The 22,536-nt window shown below is 36.8% G+C and overlaps 1 protein-coding gene across 1 annotated transcript in view; it reads right to left on the reverse strand.

Moving 5' to 3' along the window:
- Positions 1-4,791: 4,791 nt before the first annotated feature.
- The window catches only part of LOC127429312 (histone-lysine N-methyltransferase, H3 lysine-36 specific-like), a 30,770-nt gene continuing 13,025 nt past the window's right edge, over positions 4,792-22,536 (reverse strand). The window contains exons 13-25 of the mRNA XM_051678270.1: positions 22,362-22,490; positions 19,788-19,911; positions 19,471-19,671; positions 18,645-18,824; positions 16,577-16,733; positions 16,258-16,463; positions 12,094-12,206; positions 10,062-10,331; positions 8,943-9,059; positions 8,419-8,560; positions 8,209-8,315; positions 7,918-8,119; positions 4,792-5,912 (exon numbers count right to left, since the gene is read on the reverse strand). Of these exons, the coding sequence (XP_051534230.1) occupies positions 5,386-5,912; positions 7,918-8,119; positions 8,209-8,315; positions 8,419-8,560; positions 8,943-9,059; positions 10,062-10,331; positions 12,094-12,206; positions 16,258-16,463; positions 16,577-16,733; positions 18,645-18,824; positions 19,471-19,671; positions 19,788-19,911; positions 22,362-22,490 (2,475 nt within the window). The 3' untranslated portion in view covers positions 4,792-5,385. The remainder of the gene's footprint in view (positions 5,913-7,917; positions 8,120-8,208; positions 8,316-8,418; positions 8,561-8,942; positions 9,060-10,061; positions 10,332-12,093; positions 12,207-16,257; positions 16,464-16,576; positions 16,734-18,644; positions 18,825-19,470; positions 19,672-19,787; positions 19,912-22,361; positions 22,491-22,536) is intronic.

Consider the following 22,536-nt stretch of genomic DNA (forward strand, 5'->3'; position numbering starts at 1 on the left):
CAACATATATTAAGTACTGTAAAAAGATTTCGTTCATTCGTTCACATTAACTAATATTAACAAAACAACCTGACTGTAAAGTGATACCGCTCATAATTATACAGCCTAAGAAAATGACCCCCTGACATGTGTTACCTTATGAAGACATTTCAAAAGGTGTCAATTTGAGCCATTGAAATATTGTGATATTCTTTGAATTAGATTTTTTGAAGTATGTGCATAAATGCTTCCTGTCGGATGCATCTTTAAAATTTGAGCAAGTTTGCAATGTTGGATAATGAAGCCCAAAGTTTCATGTGTAGTGTTCTCCATTATTTGCAGTTTGACTTAGAACTTGAGTCGAGTTTTACAAAAAGCAAATGGATTTGCAGCATTTGATGAATGTGATGTTAATGTTTACAGTGTATTTTTAAATTTTATTTTACTTTACTGCAGTTTGGATACAGTGTTGTAAACTGAGACACTAACTTGTCAGTTATAAACATGTTTGTGCTCATGAGATCTTTCTACATAAAGCCTTAGTTTGCTCTGAGTTTATATTGTGCCTGTATTAAATAGTACTCAAAGAGGCCTGTAACTAAAAATGTTGTTCTCAATGAAAATGTGCATACTTAATGCATACTTGTGCTAGGAGATCATGGAATTGTGCCATTTTTGCTGGGCCCTATATTGAGTTAATTTGTTACTGTAACATATACTGTAAATATACTGTTCATTGTTAGTTCATTAAACCTAATGCATTACAAGTAATGATAGAAGCTTATTGTAAAATGTTATGATGATGCTATAAATGTGAAACAAAAAGTAGTTTTTAGACCAGATATGAAATTTACGCATAAAATATCAAACCAAGAAACTGTGTACTGATGATTGCCACATTAAAAATGTTTTTTGGTTAGTTCACTTAATTTTACATCACCTTGAAAGCACTTGTGTTAATATTGTAAACATGAAACTGAGGAGTAATCACTATAGTTCCCTTTCTCACTAACAAAATCAACCATCACTTCAGTGGAATGGATTTCATGTAAATGATTATATATATATATATAATCTAGAAGTTATCCTGTACATTAGAAAAACCTTTTAGGACCTCAAGGTAACTGAGGCTGCTGTGGAACCTGCCATCTATAGTTTGTATAACAGTATGAACAAAGTAAAAAAAAAAAAAAGAATTCTGCTTGCATTTGATAAATGCCCTGTCACTTTTGATCAACAAATGCAAACAGTATATATTGACAGCAGAAATAATTAATACAAATTAAAATAAATAATAATTGAGGCAACATTTTACAGTAAGGTTGTATTTGTTAACATTAGTTAACTACATTAGTTAAAATGAAATATAAACTATACTTTTACAGCATTTATTAATAGTGGTTAATGTTTATTTCATTATATACTAACACATTTTAACATTGAGGTCCCTATTTTAAGAGAGCTAGCACTAAGCGCAGCATTATGCTTTAAGTTATAAGTGCAAAATCAGTAGTCATGGCCATGAAGTTTTGGTATTTTCGTGCAGGTATGCACTAAGTCTAGCCGCAAGTGGGTTTGGAGAAATTGCGCGTGCAAAGCGCTAATGGGCAGGTTCAAGTGCAATTTAATTCTGAGGTTCTTCTCCGGTTATTCCAACATCTCTGTCCTATTATACAGTCAATTCCCTGTCAAGCACCAATGATATAAACAAAGACGGCACATTCATAAGAAGATGGTAGTGTAAATGGCTGTATGTACTGAATTTGAAGAAAAGAAACATGGACTTACCTCTAATGCATAAACTGTTTCCTTGTTGAAAATCAGTCATTTTTCTATGACAGTGAAGCGCTCCTTTTATACACATGGAAAATGTAGTTCTCGTCAGGATTTGTAGGCCCCATTAAATTAAAGAGAATGTAAGTGTTATTAATCACTTTCCTCTTGACACACAAATCATGGCTTGTATTAGAACAGTGATTGTATCGGAACGCACTTCACTTCTACTGGGCAATTTTGATTTTGAAAAATGTAATTAAATGTAACCACAAATCAAGGGCGTAGGTTTGGTTTGAAAGTTGGTAGGGACATATTACAAGGATTTTCATATTGCATTTTTTTTTTTTAATGTTAGCAGTTAAAAAAAAAAAAAAAAAAAAAGAAATCACACACTTGACAGTCGTTTATATTCAAAGGTGTTTTCCTCAATAAGGCACTTACTGACCGAAGCAGAATTCTCCATTAATTGGGCCGTATGCAAGCCCAGGATGTTTTTTTATTTGTATTTTTTTACTTAGACTAGAAACATTTGTACACGAAGTGTATGCTTGTTTAAATCTTTTAATCTCAATGGGTGGATGGAAATCTGCCCATGTAATCTCTATAAAATGGTTTTCAAAAAATCTTTAGGCAATAATCACAAACGACTGTGATTGGAGCAGCGTGAACAGCCCTGAGAAAATTTACAGATGCCACATGACAACGCCTTTTATGCTTAGCTTCTAAAGAGATAGGACAATTATTAACACATTCATAATTACACTAAGAAACATTGATGGTCATTAAAAATGTAAATAAAAACATAGTATAAAGTTAAAAGTATTTTCTATGTGGTAAAATTGGCCAAATGTCGGGACATTTACGATTTTCTGAAAGTTTGTAGGGACATGTCCCTACAATCCCTACCTAAATCTATGCACATGCCACAAATATTTCTAAATTCAAATTATAGGTACTGCAAACAAAATGAAAATATAATAAAAATAACGAAGTGGTCAAAAAATCATACCAAATCCAAACATTTTACTTTCTCCAACTTCCACCGGCCCCTTTTGCAGTGACATAAAAATCCCTCAATGACAACACGTGTAATACAATACAAATTAGATTATAAATACAATTGTAAATATAAACTTAATAATACATATACCTATAGATAGTTTAACGCAAATCGAATATTATTTTTTTTACTATTAAACAGCTACAACAGTGATCGTCATGGACATAATTTGATGTTCCACTATGTGCTTTTGAAATGTCTTAGCGCAATGACCTCTTTGTCAGGAAAATAGCAAATTGCACTTTGCGGCACTTCATTAACATACAATACACCTACAGTTTGTGCACATACACCCACATATAGCTCAAACACTCCCACCCATGCCCATTTGCACTTTGCACAGGCACGAAAATTGCGCTTAGAATTAGCGCTCTCACGAAGATTAGAAAAGACGCTGCGCACAGTCGTAACACGTAGTGCTGCGCTTTGCGCACTCGTGAAAATAGAGCCCTTAAAACTCTATATGTTAACATTAGTTAATGCATTATGAACGAACAAATTTACAATGAACAATTGTATCTTTATAAATTAACATTTACAGTGATAAATAAATACTGTAAAAACATACTGTTCATTATCAGTTATGATAGCTAATGCATTAAATGTTAACAAATACAACCTTTTAGTAAAGTGTTACCTAATAATTAATAGTTAAACAGTAATAATTTGTCCCGAGGCAAAAAGCACAAACACCTTGTACTGTTGTTTATTCTGTACAAAGCACTACAGCACAATTAAAGTCTCAGTAAAGGCAGCAGATATTTGCCCTTTTGCCAGATATTCTGTCTGAAATACACTAAAGTGGAATGAATCTTAGAGCAGCGTTAAACCATCAAGTGCAATAACATACATGAATGTAAAAAAGTTGAAATTCTGTGCAACATTTAAAACACGTCAGCCTGTTAGATTGGAGAGGTCAAGAAAAACCAGAAGAGCAATTTCAGGGGTGTTGACATGCAGACAAGAAACAAGCCCAGATCACTTCACAAATGACTGGTCTGTTTGCAAATATTAGTGTTTTACATCTATAATGAGCATTCTCAGTTCACATTATATGTTGAACATCATTCAAGATACCAGCTCTTATGGATATTGTCAGATTTGAAGGCAAAAACTCAACTTGAAGTGCTTGAGAGCAGGCTAGTAAAGTCTTGCGATGTCACTTTCTCCTATATAGCTATAATATAATATTTAAAAATATATACAACAGTATAGAACAGCTCAGTAATTGGTTTAATCTTTTGCCTATCTGTCCAATCCATTAATGATACCTCTATAATACTTGACTTTAGCAGATCTACAATCAGAAAAGATGTTGAATATTTGTCAATTGTGTGTCTCTTCAGCAGATGTGGTATATCAAAACATATCATATAATTTTATCAATTACCATCACAATTTACTGAACTGTTATTGGAGCTGAACTACTTATTAACAAGAAAAAATGTACCCTACTTACCTTATTAAAGGGATATTTCACCCAAAAATGAAAATTCTCTCATCATTTACCATGCCATCCCGGATGTGTATGATTTTCTTCTTCTGCTGAACACAAATGAAGATTTTAAGAAGAATATCTCAGTTCTGTAGGTCCATACAATGTAAGTGAATGGTGACCAGAACTTTGAAGCTCCATAAATCACAGCATAAAAGTAATCCATATGAGTCCAGTGATTAAATCCATGTTTTTAGAAGCGACATAACAAGAAACAGATCAGAAACATATCAATATTTAAGTTGTTTTTTTACTGTAAATCTCCACTTTTACTTTCAGAATTTGAAAGAATATGAAAGTGAAAGTGGAAATTTATAGTAAAAAAAAGATAAAAAGATGTTTCTCACCCAAAGTGATTGTATTGCTTCAGAAGACATGGATTTAACCACTGGTGACGTAAGCATTACTTTTATGCTGCCTTTATGTGATTTTTGGAGCTTCAAAGTTCTGGTCACCATTAACTTGCATTGAGCTGAAATATTCTTCTAAAAATCTTTGTTTGTGTTCTGCTGAAGAAAGAAAGTCATACACATCCGGGATGGCATGAGGGTGAGTAAATGATGAGTGAATTTTCATTTTTGGGTGAACCATCCCTTTGAGGTGTGTAATATCTGCTCACAGAGCAAATGTACAGCACAAATGTGTTTTGTATAATATATTCCCTTTACTCAAGAACTTCAATTCAATACTACTTTTCATTTTTGTTTTCTTTGTGATGTTCAGAGGATTTCACTAGTCTTGTATGTGTGTGTGCAATGCCAGTCGTCAGCAAATAAATAATTCCTATTTTAAACTGGTGATGAAGATGAACTACGACTTGGATACCTCTTACCTTCGCTGCATGGAAATACAGTTAAGATCAGTGATCATCCAAAATTTCAGTCTCGTTTCATCTCATAACACCTTCAAGAGATTACTGAAGGAGATTCAGTACTGAGTGCCATCTTCAATTTCGTTGACTAAAGGAACTCAAAGTGCACAACTTCAGAACAAGGCATCTAATAGTAGCGTCAGACAACAAGAGTTAACGTAGTCTGAAAACTCAAAGAAACCCCAAGCCAGTTAGCTTCAACACTTAACAGATAAAACCCTCATCTGTTGTCTCTTTTATCCTCAATGGTTCCAAATTTCCATCAGTTAAGTTCTTCTCACCCTCACAATGCCTTTCTAATTCCATCAAATCCTCCACCTCTTCTTCTTCTCTACAGGGAGAGATGGGTGAATATGCACAGTTTAGAGAGATGTTAAACATTGGAGGGTTGCTGGAGGGGTCAAAGAAGACGTGAGGAGCTACATCAGGGTGTGAGACAGACTGTGGTATAGTCATAGAGTTTAGGGGTGAGGATTTAGGGTTGGCCACTCTGATGAGGTTGATAGGGTACGTGGTGGTGTTTTCTTGAGCATAATCCCGGATCTCACCAGGCTCCAGGGGCTCAGGGCCACAGGGGTCATGCTCGCTGCACGATAAGCGCCCATCCAGTTTGGATATGAAGAGCATGCCGTCCCGATGTTCTACGCAGTAGGAGCTAGGGCACATCTCGCAGAAGGAAGCCGCATCCTTACCACACAAGTCACACTGATGCCAGGGACACTCCCAACGGCCTGAAATGCAAAATTATGGCATAAATCTCTTCTTAAATAAAGACATATTTGCATGCTTCTATATTGTTTGGGCTGCATTGGTATGGATACAAATATGCTGGATTTCGCAGAATTGCTTCCACAACTAAACATCATAAGAACACTAGTCTTCCACAGCTAAACTTTTGACTAGGCAGAAAGAATGGTCAACATCGCTGTTAGGAGGGTAACTAACTAAAATGACATTACAAAAAAATGATTACCAAAAAAATAAGAAACATTTTACTAGGGATACACCAAAATGAGTTTTTGGCAATACCGATACTGATTTTAATAAAAATCTATAGGCCGATTCCGATATTTTGCCACTTACATTATTTTTGTCATCAGATCACTGTTTTACTTTGGAATCATGCTTAAAATATGTACAAAGAGGTAAAAAAGCTTTTTTGTACTTCTAAAACAAATTTGCACTTCTGTTTTTGCAGTTTAAAACACTGCCTTTTAGTGTTTAGTAATCACACAAGGCCATAATGCAATTTCAGTCTTAATTCAATCACTCGTGCAGCGTTAATGGTTATCATACCAGTATCTCAGAAGTCAAAGTCTGCTGGTTTCAAAGCATTTTGAATGGTTTCCCTTCTTCATGTAGCCTGTAGGTAAGTGCCACTTTCATAACTGTCACATCCGTTTACAGTGTTTTTTCCGCATTAATGCGAGAATGATGATGAGAATGAGAATATTACATATTCTTAGGAGTGTCAATCATTCTTCATATTGTGGCTGTTATTTCTGGATTGTCCACTTGAATTCACACTTTTATCTGTTAAAAGTGTGTTACTAATTAATCATAAATAAACCATCGGTTTTTCATATCGGCAATTTCATGCTTATTATCAATGTGCTGATGGTTTTAAATTTGGTCAATAATTGGACAATAAATATCGGCAACCAATACATCGGTGCATCCCTAATTATGACATAATAAAATTATACATGCAAGATTATACAAGTCCTGACCACCCTGTCTGGGTTTATTTTGCAATAATGACCAGATGATTGCAGATTATCCCTTACATATTAACGCTACTAACTTCAGTAGTGTGACATTAGCATTGCTATTTTTAGCATTTTGTAGCTTTTCTAGTATCGAGCTACTTTTTCCAACAAGTAGTGGCATCACAAAATGCTACATTTGTCCCCACGCAGGGAGTCATCAAATGCACTCACCTCAAATGTTTCTCTCATAGTGTTGTAAAGTCCGAATTATTAAAGAATATCAGTTCCTTCAGACAGTTCGAGTAAATCAATTGGTTAAAAATCGATTCACCGATTCTTTTTTTTGTTTTTTTTGTAGTACATTAATGTTAGTGAATTGGTTTGTTCAGACTCAAGGTTCGACATGTTGTGCATTCTGACATTTTGCTCACTACAATTGTACAGAGTGGTTATCTAAGTAACCATAGCCTTTCTGTCAGCTCGAACCAGCCTGGCCATTCTCCGTTGACCTCTCTCATCAACAAGGTGTTTCCATCTGCCGCTCACTGGACGTTTTCTGTTTTTGGCACCATTCTGAGTAAACTCAGAATAGGAGAGTGAAAATCCCAGGAGATCAGCAGTTACAGTAATACTCAAACCAGTCCGTCTGGCACCAACAATCATGCCACTGTCGAAACCCGTATCTGCATGATTTTATGCATTGCACTGCTGCCACACGATTGGCTGATTAGATAACTGCATGAATAAGCAGGAGTACAGGTGTACCTAACAAAGTGGTCGGTGAGTGTATATATGGACTTAGCTATATAACTATATTCATAGAACTTCTAATTGCAGAATACACCTTTAAAAAGATTTTCTTCCTTAGCTTCAATGTAGTTTTGCTACTTTAAGCTATGAGTAGCTTGTAACCTTGTAAAGCAGCCAATCAGACTTTAACTGGCTATTTTAGTCCGCTCTTGTATGCAATATGCATCTGACAGTCAGTGAACATCCTGTAGGTGGGTGAGACTACTAGAAGACTGACCTGCGGGTCTCTTGGTGAGATTGAGGCAGTCTGCATGGTAAACCTTTGGACAGCCTGGCCTTTTACAGGTCACAATCTGTCCTCCATCTCCACAGCTAAAACACTCGTCCTCACGCTCCTTGATAACTTCCTGCTGGGATTTGCGCTTCATCTGAGACTTTTTCTTTAGCTTACGTCCCTTATCATCTGATGGGGGGTTATTCTGACATACAAAGAGACAATGTCATCAACTACATTCACTAATAAAGCAGAGAGAATCAGTGAATTTGTTAAATGTTAGGATCATCTCACTTTGGGCCTCACTCCCAGGAATCCACTGCAATTAGATGCACCACATTTGCACACCGTCTTCCCATTGCCCAGACACTCAAGGTTATAGTTGAATGTTAACTCTGTGCCTTTAAAGAAAAATTCAGCACGTCAATGTGTTTGCGAGAGCACCCTAAATGCAAAGTATGTACTAGAATATTGTCAAAATAAAAAATAAATAAATCTACTTACAAGCAGGGATATCTGTAAGTGAAAAAAGCCCCACACGTGTGTCTCCGTTGACCGTCCATTTTTGGGTCTCACAGTTCGGCTGGCAACTGTGGTTCATGAAACGTGCTTCGTTTCCCTTGGGTCCTGCATCAATAATTCGATCCTAATGGAATTCAAAGAATTTAAAGAGTGACAAAGCTATATATTACAGGGATAGTTCACCCAAAATTTAAAATTCAGTCATCATTTACTTACCCTCTTGCTGTTCCAATCCCATTTGACTTTCTTTCTTCCGTGGAGCATGAAAAGAGATGTTAGCCTCAGTCTAAACAATTTATTTTCATTGCCTGTTTTTTTCCATACATTGAAGGCGAATTGTGAATGAGGCAGCCCAACATCTCCTTTTGTGTTCCACGGAGGTAATTTAGTCAAGATGGAACAAAATGAGGATGAGTAAATGATCACAGTATTTTTCGTCTTTTTGGGTGAACTATCCCTTCAGTTGTGCTCTTGTATAGTAACAGAAAGCACTTGAAACATGTCACCTTGTCCAGCGTGAGCATGTAGAAATTGCCAATGTCGTTCTCTTGAGCGTACTTAATTCGGGCACGGCATTCCTCCTCGTCAATCACCTCTCCAACATACTCGTTGACAAAATCCCCCTTGGTCAGAGCATTAAAGACACAGACTTAGTCAGAAAGGAGACTTGACAAACTAAAGCTTACTACCTCCACATCGGCAATGTTAACATGCATTAAGAAAATGGGTTATTCCAGGGTTTTTGCAGAAAGCTCCTTTCTGAAAAGTCATGTAAACAAGAACGCTAATTTCCTTATGCCGTTTAAGGGATTAAGAGAAAGCAGATTATCACACCAGGGTTTCTCCCGGAGAATGTGGCTTAATGTGGTCATGTAAATGCATAAGCGCCATTCTTACAGGCTTTTGAAGAGCGCGTGTGTGCGTGAACAGACTGGATAGCTAACGTCATAGGATGGAGCCCAACGACAAGTCAATTTTTTTCGGAATTGAACATTTCAGTGGGAAAAGCACATACACTATAAACTATACCCATTTATACACACCAATGTAAAACACCAACTGTCCCTAACGTTCTCGTATATCCGCTCGTACATCGGGGGAATCCCAGAGTTTGACGTAAGAGGGGAAACCCCACTATTATAGCACAATTTTGGCAACAGCTCTGGAATATCTGGAAATAAAGCGAAGCAATGGAGAATGAAAAAGCGAAGTCTTCCTCGGATCCTATGTTTGTTATTGAAATAACATTGCCATGGAGAAAGCTGCTTATACTGACTGAGCCGCATGTATATGGGAGTAAAGAGTATACGCTTATACACTGCATGTAAACGGGGACACCACTTTCTCACAATAAGCCGCTTTCTGGTGTCTATGTAAACGTTGTGTCTTTTACAATGGATTGTTTTATATTTCAACCGAACATTAAAGTTACAGAACATAGTCAGCTGCCCACCACTGAAAAGTTTTCAAGCATCCCAGGCACACTACTGATGTGAAGACTAGGTAGCAAAACTAGAGATGAGTTTCCATTTAGTTTAAGATGCTGCCCCTGTAGACAGCAGACAGTGAGGCAGCTCACTAGGTTTTGCAAACAAGCTTAGTTTTTAGGACATCGCATTTTTTACCTTTTTGATGTCATGCAAACAGCGCAGCCCCCAGCCTCGAGACAGCGTCCTGAAGATCTCCACCTGGCAGTTCTGATGTTTTGTGAAGCACTGGTTCTGGCAGCGCTCACCTGCAGGACACACCTGTGGGTGACACTCATACAGCAGCATACGGTTGATGCACTCCGAGTCCATACCGCAAGGGTTCTCATCCGTTGCTTTGCAGTTACAGCGTGGAATCTCCGAAAGGTCTGCTGAGATGATCTGCACTTTGCCGATTGGTTTGTTCACCTACAAGATTGTCTTGTTAAGACTTACACTGGCATTAGAAGTAGACTTATATATTGGTTTTACCAATTAATCAGTGCTGATAGTAGCTTTTTAGAACTATCGTTATTGGCAAAAATCGATGCCGATAGAAAATCTATGCCAATAGTTATTTTTTTTATTCCTCTGTGTTCCTCCTCTGGAGGATTCCACAGTTGGTTCTACAGTATAACAGCTGCCTATCCACAGTTTTCCTGGGCAACCACTAGGTGGCACCATGATTATTCTAATTGCCTGTTTTCTATTTCTGGTCTCGAGAGGCAATGTAAAACTAACCGAAATGAGCGATCCAGATGGAGAACTACAATCATTAAAGTGTTATTTGGAGTAAAAATTATTTCTCACTCTACTTGTGCAGTTGTTGGCTGTCATAACGACTCAAAGAAGTTACTGATATCAACGTAACTAACCTCGGACCATCGCTTCATGTCATCTACTCAGGTGAGGCACTTCTGTGAAGAATCGGTGCAATAGAGCCACATGTTTTTTGACAACTTCTACAAATTTAATACTTTACCCATTAAGAATAAATGCAGATGCGGGTGAAAGCACTGGAGACCGGGAATTGAAAACAGGCGAATCGTGGAACACTTCCACGTTCAGAAGAAAAAGGTGGATAGAGGTGAAATAAATATGTCATCATTGACAACATTCATCATATTTTTAAACTCACTTCAATGCATATTTTGTTATTTTAATTAGATAAATCAAGAAAAATGCGATTATATGGAAACGTTCCCCGTCAGTACATCGTGCCTCTAACTTCACAACTTGTAAATAATGATAAAAAACCTCAATCCTTAATCTATAAAAAGATTAATTTAGTAAATACTTAAATATAGAGCACTGTAACAGAGCCAAGTCCCCATCATTTCAAAATAAGAGTCCCAAAATAAGTATGTGTATTTCTGGCTTGTTTATAGGTATAAGTCCTTTGTTATTAGTGGGATTTTGTTTGCACAAGAAACTGAATCTGGGATTTTATTCATTTTGGACTCTTGTAGCCTCTACATCTGTGCCCATCATAGTAATGAAATACTACAAATTTTACATTCTATAAATCGATTTGAAAAACTATCAGTCGAATAATCGGTTATAGGCCTTTTCCACCCCCTTAATTATTGGTATCAGCAAAATCCACTTTCGGTCGACCTCTAATTGGCATTACATAAAGCTGACATTAAAGGGGTCATGACATGCGAATCAAATTTTCCTTGATCTTTTGACATATAAGAGCTCATTGTCCAAACATACTGTAAGTTTCAGAACTCTAAACTTCCTCCTCACTGCAAAAAGAGCATTTGTTGAAACCAAGCTGCCAAAACGACATTTTCTCTATTATTGTGATGTCACACTGTGGTAGACATTTGCATCTGACTGCCTCCACAACAACACTTCAACGCCTACTTTAACTTATCACTTCCATATCCCGCCCATTAGCGGTGAGCAGTGAGATGGCAAGGCAACAGGGCAGGTCAGTCAAGAGCAGAGAGCCAATCATAACAGTGGGTGTGTACTGTCAAGTCTTATAGTAGAAAAAGCACCAAAACCGAGTGTTCCTGACGGAGGGTCAGAATGAGGTTGGAAAATTATTACGTTTTACAAACATATGACTAATATTACACTAATATTATAAGTAAACCTTAAGGAACATGTTAAAATAATAAAAAGGGCATGTCATGAGCCCTTTAAATCTCTTAGTGTACACCTCACTAGGGGCAGGTACCTTGATATGTTTGTAAGGTGGCGGTTTCTTGTGATTTCGTCTGTCCTCCTGGAGCTGTCTTAGTTCTTTCTCCATCTGCAGTTCTTTGAACCTTTTGGCAGCTTCTTCCAAAGCTGAAACCGTATTGAGCATATGAATTTTAGAAATATTACTCATTTTAGACAGTTACTTCAAACTCTGATGCCTTAGAAGGGATCATATCTTAAGGAATCAAATTTCCCTTGATCTTTTAAGAAAAAAAAAAACAATTCTGAACTTCTGTAACCTACTGATGTCAGACATTTTGTATGACCTTTCAGGTTACAGTGAGGTAATAAAAAGTCAGATAGATAGGGCCTGCTCTTATTCCTAAACATATGAAAGTTTGTGCTGTTTCTTATTGTGTGCAGCACCTGTCGCTCTGCATATCTATCTGAAAGATGCCTGATCATTTCAGTCTGATCGTAACCAATTCTGCACACATTTCAGCATGGCCTGTTTTATGTCACAACGTAAAGCAAGCTTTGCAAAGAGGCCGGTATTGAAGGATGGGGCAGTTAAAATCTAAATTATAATACAAAAAGAGCCTGTATGAAACAAAAGGTCAGAGAGAGAGTGGTAAATGGTCGAGAAAAACCAGTTGACTGCGTTTGGTGCAAAAACTTTACCTACATTATAAGTGAACCTAAGTAGAAACAATTTTACAATAAAAAAACAAAAACAAATGATATGACCTCTTTAGGGACATTTCAACTAGTGCCCGACCGATATATCGGTCGGCCGATATTAACGGCCGATATTAGCCTTTCACCGATATCGCCGTATATTATACCGATATGAAAACTTTTTCAGAACATATAATGCAGAAAACAATACTTTAGAATTGGTGTCATAGCACAGTTTGTCCAGCAGAGCGCGCTCCGACTGCCAGTGTTTACAGAGCTGACTCAGAGCTGAGGGTGGCTCTGCAGACAGGGCGGAATTAAACGGTGCGGATTTGAGCGGCCTCTTCTCATTAAATTGCTAACTAGTTTGTGAAATACATATTGGAAAGTTAATAAAAAATTGCCATATCCTTTTATATAACTAATATTTCATTAACCCTGTCCCTGACAATCATGTCACTCATGTTTATCACATCTGTTTGCTGTTAGCCAGCTATAGTTTGTCAGTGCAGTCAGTAATGTAGCAGATTGAAAGGTAAACATCAGAGCATCTTTTTGCAGCTCCGCAGACAACGGTGCGGTGGTGGATTGTGTCTGATGAGTGTTGATTTCATGCTATGTTGTTGCCTAGTTGGTGAGACACAATGCTGGAAAGTAAAATAAACAATGTCCGTCTTTTACTCTCCGTGACAACGAGCTTACAGCTAACTAGATAATCACGTAGCTACTTTCATTGTTGTCAGCTGAGTGGAAGCTAATGAGTAAATATGTATTCACCAAACTGTTTTGTTCAGGATTCACAGTTTGGTACCCCCTTCAGCCAAACAATTCCAGTCGTTGCATTTATAAAATGTAATATTTAAAAGTCTGGTTTTCCAGACATTAAAATAGGATACGTAATAAAAGTAGATTTAATAAATAGTATATTTGCCCTGTGTGAAAAATTGTTGGGCCTCATGTATTCAGATAGAAGACAAAGGCAGGCCTAACAGTCGTAAAACCTAACTCAGCCCCCACACATTCCATGTCGTAAATTATACTGATAAAAATCGCGCCAAAATCAAACAAAGGGAGTCCAAAACAGACTACAAATCCATGAAGCCTTGCTCACTAAAGGATCGAACTCTCAACTCCTATTGGATGAGGCATACAACAGAACATCCCTCAAACATGACATCATCAGGAGTTCAAATAATTCTGAAATGCGTCCAGAATTTACTTCCAGCGACTTCGTTCACCGAATAAAGATGTAGCTTTTGCTGCTCTCCGGTGCAACCTCGTGGCACAAGGAAGTAATGTCCGACTTGAAACTGTAGCCATACAATCTCCATCTCGCTGGACGAGTTGAGATTACTCTGTGTTCAACCGAACACTCTAATGGATCCGAAGGAGACCGCCGAGCAATTCGCATCTTCATCCGTTGGCCTACAGAAGTGAAGAGATTAAAGATTTCTCTTCTCTGCCAGCCCGCCGAGAATCAACAGCCGTACCGCCCGCCGACAGCATGAGGAAACGGCCTCCCATCATCACCCGAGCCTCAAGGAACCGGGTCAGAGTTAAAGGACGGAGGAAAACACATTCTACCTGTGTCCTCATGTGATTCAAGTAAGAGGTTACGTCTGGGCAGAGATAGAATATTATAGTGTGTTATTCTTGTGTTTCAAGGTTTTTGCTTGTACAGTTTACGGACCGCCATGTCCGCTCATTATTAATACTCAGGGTATTAATTATCACAAATTTGTTTTGCTGTATTGTGGTCCAACCAAATTGGATTGTTGTGCATTTTCGCCATCGCGGGTGAGACAGAAACTGAGTTCATCCATTAAAGTCAAATAACGCGGGACTTTTATGAGCCCCGCTCGTTAAACCGCGTCTCTGTGTGATGAGCACAACTGCTTTCTCTCCAGCTATCGCGAAATCAGCTTTCGGGCTGTCACTTAATAATCTCTCTCTCTCTCTCTCTCACTAATCACACTGACACACACACACACACACACACTGTCACAGACACACCTTATGTGTTATAGGATTATTTTTATTTCCATATCTAATCATGTCACTGTTTAGTTTGTAGTTGTAAGTCGGAAGTTTATTGACTGCATTGTATTAATTATTAATTGATATTACTGCATAAATAAACTTTAAAGGATTAAGAAAAGCTAACACTGATTCTCGTCAATGTTCTATTGTTTTTAATAATTAATTATTAGCTTTGGTAATTATTAATTATTGCTAATAACCAAACTTGCTCCTAAAAGTAGCACACTACATTTACTGGAGTCCCATATGAGGTTTTAATGAGTTAGATCCAATTAATTAATTTAAATATTGATTAATAACTACAGAAATAATTATTAATTATTTCTGATAGTAACACTGATCTAAACAACCAGTAAAGCCCTACATAATAATATATAGGAACTGTATCTAAAATAAATGAGGGGTGATAAATACTAATACAACAGGCTGGAAAAATAGACATTTATTCATTTTAATATCCTATATATATATATATATATGAATGTGTTGAAACTTGACACCGGGCGATGCACACTAAAAACGGCACCGTTAGATCGGTTTCATGCTGAAGAGCCACTTAAAAGTAATTTTTTTTTTCTCTCATGTAAATGAGTGTAAATGCCAACACCATCATATATGTCGAAAGGATTGATGCCTGTCAACCAAAACATGAGCTCATTGATGTCATTAAATGAGTCTGCTTTTTTATTCCATCAGTTGCTCCTGGTCGGAGGCTTCCGTAAATATTTAGTTTATACTTAGGGTTACATCCTACATAAATTTAATGGTGCAACGCTCAAATATTTAGTAGAGTGTAAATTGTGACTTAGTGCCCATTTACGCCACAACTAGGCTTAGTTGTAACGTACGTATAGCTGAAGCAACCGGCCCCTGATGTTTATTTAGCTATTTATTTTATTTTAATTTAAAATGTATTTAAATGGTCAGCAATTGACTTATACTAAACAGTACTGATGTTAATTAAGCTATTTATTTAATTTTAATTTATTCTTTATTTTGATGGTTGGCCATTTGACTGATACTAAACATACAGTACTGATTTTTATTTTATTTTATTTTATTTATTCTTTATTTAAATGGTCAGCAGTTGATTTATACTAACAGTACTGATGTTTATTAAGCTATTTATTGTATTTTTATTTATTCTTTATTTTCTCAGTGTTCATTTCTAGAATTTGTTGACAATGTATAATAATACTGTCAAATGTTCTTTGATAGAAATATGTAAGAAATCAGCCTTCTGAGTACCTTTGCATAGTCATATCGGTGCAAAATCAGTGAAAAATCCACATAGAAAAGGTCTGTTTTTATTCCAGCTCAAAAATTAAATATATCGGTCACCATATTGGTAATCTGTGAATTTTCCCTCTCTAAAATCGGTATCGGTCTCAAAAATCCCATATCGGTCGGGCTCTAATTTCAACACTAATTTTAGCTACATCAAGAATCATGTTTTAGCAGTTAGTTGTACAAAAGATACCTTTCTTATAGGTAGAGTCAACTCCCTTTCCTATTTTCTCTTTACTGTTGGCGTCACCTTCCATGTAAGGGAAAACTCGGGCTTGGTAGGTCCACAGATAGTCATTAGAGCCAAAGAAAAAAACTGGGAACTCTCCGACATCGTGTCTCATGCGTAGGATATTCTCTGGGACGTTTTTGGGATGGCTGACCTCTGCTGGCCACCATCTAACAAATAATGTAAAAAAAAAACAACTGATTAAAAACAGTGTGTAGAATGATTGTACAAGTAGAATGATGATATTACTAAATGTTTCAAAGAAAGTTTTATGCATGCTGACCTGTAGCGACCCACTTTCACCCACACTACCTCCTTGTAGTGCGGTTTTCTTCCAGCACAACAGTCGTTGCAATACCAGCTGCCTTCTGGCATGTCAATATTAAGACACTCTCGGTGGAACGCCGCAGGACATGATTCACAACACAGCAGACTACCTCCTGTACAGAGAAGTGATACAAACACAGAGAGGAAATGCTTCTGATGAAGTCATAGAAAGTTTCTATAAGGGAACTACTGTATATTGAAAGTTCCTTTACAAGTAATTAATAAGATATGGCTAAATTAGTTTTGACAACTAATTCTAATTATTTCTGAGGCTATTAATTTAAAGGTGATTCTGTTCGGTGACACTAGTGGTGACGTTGAGTCGCCGACACACTTAAATTGTTCACCCAAAAGTGATAATTCTTTCATCATATTCTCACCCTTAAGCCGTCTAAAACTCGTAAGACTTTCTTTCTTCTGCGGAACACAAATGAAGATATTCTGAAGGAAATACTATGTGTTTATATTCATACAATGCAGGTCAATGGGGTCCAAACTTTGAAATGCCAAAATGACAAAGGCAGCATAAAGGGACAGTTATATTTTGGTCTGTTTCTCAACCAAAAACTGATCGTAGTACTTCAGAAGACATGGATTAAACCACTCAAGTTGGGTGGATTACTTTTATGCAGCCATTATGACCTTTTTAGGGTTTGGAAGTTTTTACCCCATTGACTTGCATTGTATGGACAAAAAGAATCATACATCAATGAAAAAATCTTTGTGTTCCGCTGAAGAAAGTCATATGAGTTTTAGATGGCATAAGAGTGAATAAATGGTGAAAGAATTTTTATTTTTGGGTGAACTATTTCTTTAAAACTTTAAGCTCGGATGGGCCCGCCGGTGGGCCCACAGAGAAAAAAAAAAGAAATCGTCAAAACAACCAACTCAAAAAAAGGCTTAGAAGCTCTACTTTCCAGCGCATGTGGGAATTATGACCAAAACTCAACAAGTGCTTTGAAATTTGCAGACAAATTTGCAGAAAAATCAGAAGTGTTCCATTTTGATAATTATTTTGATAAGAAATTTGCACTGTACATATTATTGCAATCAGTAAAAACATCAAACTGATCAAACAGCCATGTGTCATATGTTGTTGTAAAGCTCTCTCAAAGAGCAGAATACAACCAGCCTAATTGTTTTTCTCACAGACATAAATATAGCGAGTAATAAGTAAGTATATGTCTTTGACAGTTATGTTGATGTTGCTTATATGCCGCATTTTCACTTATAACTTCATGAAAATTAAATGGAACATACAATATCACATACCATTACTTAGAGGAGGTGATTATCTTTCAAACGAGTCCAAACACAAGGTAATCAGATGCATAGATCATAAGATAATCCACATGAAGCACAATGTTACATATGGCCACCAGAAGATGGCGCCAAGTAAATGACACAGACTCATTGAGTTAAAAGGCACATATTCTGTGAAATCTCATTACTAAAATCATGTCTCCGTGCTATGCATACCTTTAGTCATTGTTGTGTTTGTATGTGTAATTAGTTCTTATGTACAATTATTAAGTTTTATTTGTTTGGAGAGGCTTTTAGGCACATGGAGTCATTTTTGGACATTATGATAAATAATTTTTGTAATGCTATAACTTTTGATTGCTTTGTCCTATCAACACAAAAAGTTTTTCAGAGCCAACTTATTTACACCTAGAGATATATAATGCAAATAAGAAAAATAGTTAATTTTTAGCTCAATTGTTTTGCAGTTTCTTAGGCTGAGAGTCTTATATATCATAATCTATATCATTAAAAAAATAAAATAAAAGTCTTCTTTACAATGATACCAAACACTTTACCCTCCTTGTTTCTTTTTGGTCATGTTATAAGCCTTTAATTTTGGGTATTCCACTGAAACAGAAACTCTTTAAAAACACCTTCAGAGCTTAAAGGGTTAACCTTTCATTTTATGATTTAGACCTAGAGAAGTAAAACACATTTATATAAACAGATGTTCAAATGATTCTAGCTGGACAATCCTTTGTTAAACAGCATGAACTGACCTTCTGAGCAGACAAAGCACCAGCTGACGTTGACGTGCTCATGGTTCCGGCAGCCTTTGCGTGGTGTAAAGTGATTGGGACACACTATGATGCTGTCGGTCAGTGTGACACTACCAGCAGGTATGCAATCATCACTGGCATGATATGCCACAGGGCATCTGATACAGCGAGTTAGTTCGCCTGAGCCAAAGACACAAAACACGGTAAATTTCAGAATAAATAAACCCACAAACAGATCTTCCTCACTCTTTACAACTGATATGCCTTATTTGTCACTTGATCTAGCCAAGGGGTTTTCAAACTGAGGTCCACAGAAAATGTATAGATTAAAAAGAAAAAAAAAAAAGAAAAAAGTTCACATTTACCAGATTTGACATTATTACGTTTTCATTCTGCTTTCTATAGATAGAAATAATGGGATTAGTCATGATTATTTCATTATATTGACAGCCTTAGTTTTTAACAATAGGCAAAGAAATCTGCAACAAATAGTTTTGTGAAAAAAAAAACTTAATTATGAGCGTTCATATTTTTTTGCCCCTAAAAATGTTCATACTTTCAATAGTTTCAACTTGTGCTGTATTATTCAACAGCATTTCTACTTGCCACTTTTGGCAATATAAAAGCTAACGATTTAATTTAGCAAACAAAATGTTGCCTTTAAAATACTGTACCATGCCTACCATTTCCTCACACAATATAAATAGGTCTTTATAAATGAAAATAAATAGCTTCCTTTACATATTCGGACTTTCAAACTTTTTTTTTTTTTCAAAAAGTTTGAAAACCCCTGATGTAGCCCATAACCGCACTAAGCACAACAAACCTTTAGATATGGCCGGATTGGCTGGGTTTGTAATGAAACACGCCAGACAGACATGAAGGGGACAACGAAAGGCCAGGTTCAGAGGCACTGTGGGTGCATGGCTGGCAACACACTCTCCATGGTAGAACTTCCCACATTCAGGAAGCATACAACGCCTAACATCCTCACTCAGGCTCTTACAAGTAAAGCATGAGTGTATACCTATTGCAAAATGAAAAATAAATAGGTTACACTTACAAATCGCTGTAAAACAGTAAAATTACTGTAAGCCTTTAAAAGTGTTAAAAGTGGCATGTGCATTATGAGCAGGTACTCACCAGATGTGCATTCCTGACATAAAAATTGCCCTATGGGAGGCTCTTTCAGTCCAATGCATTGTGGGTGAAACGACCCACAGCACTGTCCCTCACATAGAAGCAAATCTCCCTGCTTCTCACACACCTTCAGTAATACAGCAGAAAAAGTCATTGAGGTATTTCATAAATTACAGGCTATGTTCGGAAAGCAATACTTGAATAGTGCACACTGCACAGTCTATTCTGTATACTGCCTATTTTCTAAAAATAATATGTTAAGTAGTATGCATTATGTAATGCTAAACATTTTGAATGGTTGTATGCAACATTTTCACATGGCCTCACCATGTTGCATATTTAATTCAGCAAGTAAAGTCCAGTAATTATCTTAGAATTAAATACAGTTATTTAGAGTTTTAATCCAAGTTTGTATTTTTTTTAATATCTATCTATCTATCTATCTATCTATATATATATATATATTTGGCAATATGATTAAATAATGTGTCAAGAAAAATGCGTTTGATATCACTGGCGGTGCTAGGGCTGGGCTACCGGGGCTTAAGCCACAAATGGTTTTTTTTTCCATAAAGTCCCGAATGTTTTTATCATCTTGTAGTGGTGTCAAAAGTACCAGTGCTAAGGTATCAAGTTGATACTAAAACATTTTATATTTTAATATTTTAACAATACATTTTACTGCGTGCTGAGTGACTCCAGCCAGGTTTCCTAAGCAACCAAATTGGCCCGGTTGCTAGGGAGGGTAGAGTCACATGGGGTAACCTCCTTGTGGTCGCTATAATATGGTTCTTGCGCTCGGTGGGGCATGTGGTGAGTTGTGTGCGGATGACGCGGTGAATAGTGTGAAGCCTCCACATACGCTATGTCTCCGTGGTAACGTGCTCAACAAGCCACGTGATAAGATGGTGGATTGATGGTCTCAGACACGGAGGCAACTGAGATTCGTCCTCCGCCACCCGGATTGAGGCGAGTCACTACGCCACCACGAGGACTTAGAGCGCATTGGGAATTGGGCATTCCAAATTGGGGAGAAATGGGGAGAAAATAAAAAACAAAAACAATACATTTTACACACTCGCTGTCTTGTTGGCGGCTGCTTTTATGTACTTATATATATGCGCACGTGCAAGAAGAGCGCTCGTGACGCGATTGCAGCTGTGTATGGGGTCAGCATTCCTGTCTTGGTGAGATATTGTGTTGAGTTGGTCTATCTATTTAAGTCACGAGCTAGGACGTTTGCATTTTTTGCAAAACTCTTTTATTAAAGTTCTTGCATCAATTACTCACCCTCATGCCATCCCAGATGTGTATGACTTTCTTTTTTCTGCAGATCACAAATTAAGATTTTTATAAGAATATTTAAGTTCTGTAGGTCCTCACAATGCAAGTGAATGGGTGGCAACATTTTTAAGCTCCAAAATTACATAAATCAGCATAAAAGTAATCCATATGACTCCAGTGGTTAAATCCATATCTTGAGAGGAGATATGATAGATTTGGGTGAGAAACAGATCAATATTTAAGTTAATTGTTGCTAGAAATTCTTCTCCCTGCCCAGAAGGGGGTGTATGCATGAAGAATGTGAATCCCCAAAAACACAAGAAGAATGTGAAAGTTAAAGTGGAGGAGAATTTATAGTAAAAAAAAAAAAAAAAAGATACATATTTCTCACCCACACCTATCATATCACTTCTGAAGATATACTGTAGATTTAACCACTGGAGTCGTATGGATTACTTTTTTGCTGACTTATGTGATTTTTGGAGCTTCAAAATTTTGGCACGCCTTCACTTGCATTGTGAGGACCTACAGAGCTAAGATATTCTTCTAAAAATCTTAAATTGTGTTCTGCAGAAGAAAGAAAGTCATACATATCTGGGATGGCATGAGGGTGAATAAATGTTGAGAACATTTGAATTTTTGGGTGAACTATCCCTTTAAGACACGATGCCATAAAAACTTTGGCAAATCTTAAAGCACCCGACAAATCAATGAAATAAAACTGTCAATTGTACACAATATGTGACACTACGGAAAGCCAAAAGGGACAATAAAGTGTCTTTTTTTTTAAATGACGTTTTAAGTTTTGGTTTCAGTAATATTTAAAGATTTACTATATAAGTGACATCTCACAGATGTAACATTTAAACTTTTATTATAAAGTGTATTATATTCCAATATTTCATCAAAGGATGGCCCCATATGTATCCACAGAGGTCTGCGCTAAGCCCCGAATATCCACTGACCCTAGAACCGCCTCTGGTTATTCATCGCACTGGAAATGTTGCACTGTGGAATACTGCATGTTCGCAAAGAGTATAGAGGTGTAAGAGCAAAATAATAGAAAATTAGCAGTTTTTATGTTTTATTTATGATTTAAGTGCTATCATAAAGGGTGAGAACAAGTTGACAGGGGGCTTTGGCTTTTAATAATATATATTTATTAATACATTTTGTTTCCCGTGTTTCAACATTGTCATTCTTTATTGTGCTAGAGAAATGCAGTCATGTTTTATTTAGCTTACTTTCAGCTTCGATAGTAACAAAATTTGTGACCCAGGGTAACATACCTACCTGACACAAATTCTCCTTGAGTAAGGTGCTGCCTCCTTTCTCTGAAAGTCTCTTATTGGCCGAAAGTCCTTCATCAGACTGTGAATTGTCTTCTTTCTCAGAACACAAGGCAGAACTAGGTACAAACATCTGAATAAAATGCCAGATATGTAGATTAGTTTTTTAACTTGCTACA

Source organism: Myxocyprinus asiaticus, chromosome 38, assembly GCF_019703515.2.
Source record: "Myxocyprinus asiaticus isolate MX2 ecotype Aquarium Trade chromosome 38, UBuf_Myxa_2, whole genome shotgun sequence".
Classification (NCBI taxonomy): Eukaryota; Metazoa; Chordata; class Actinopteri; order Cypriniformes; family Catostomidae; genus Myxocyprinus; species Myxocyprinus asiaticus.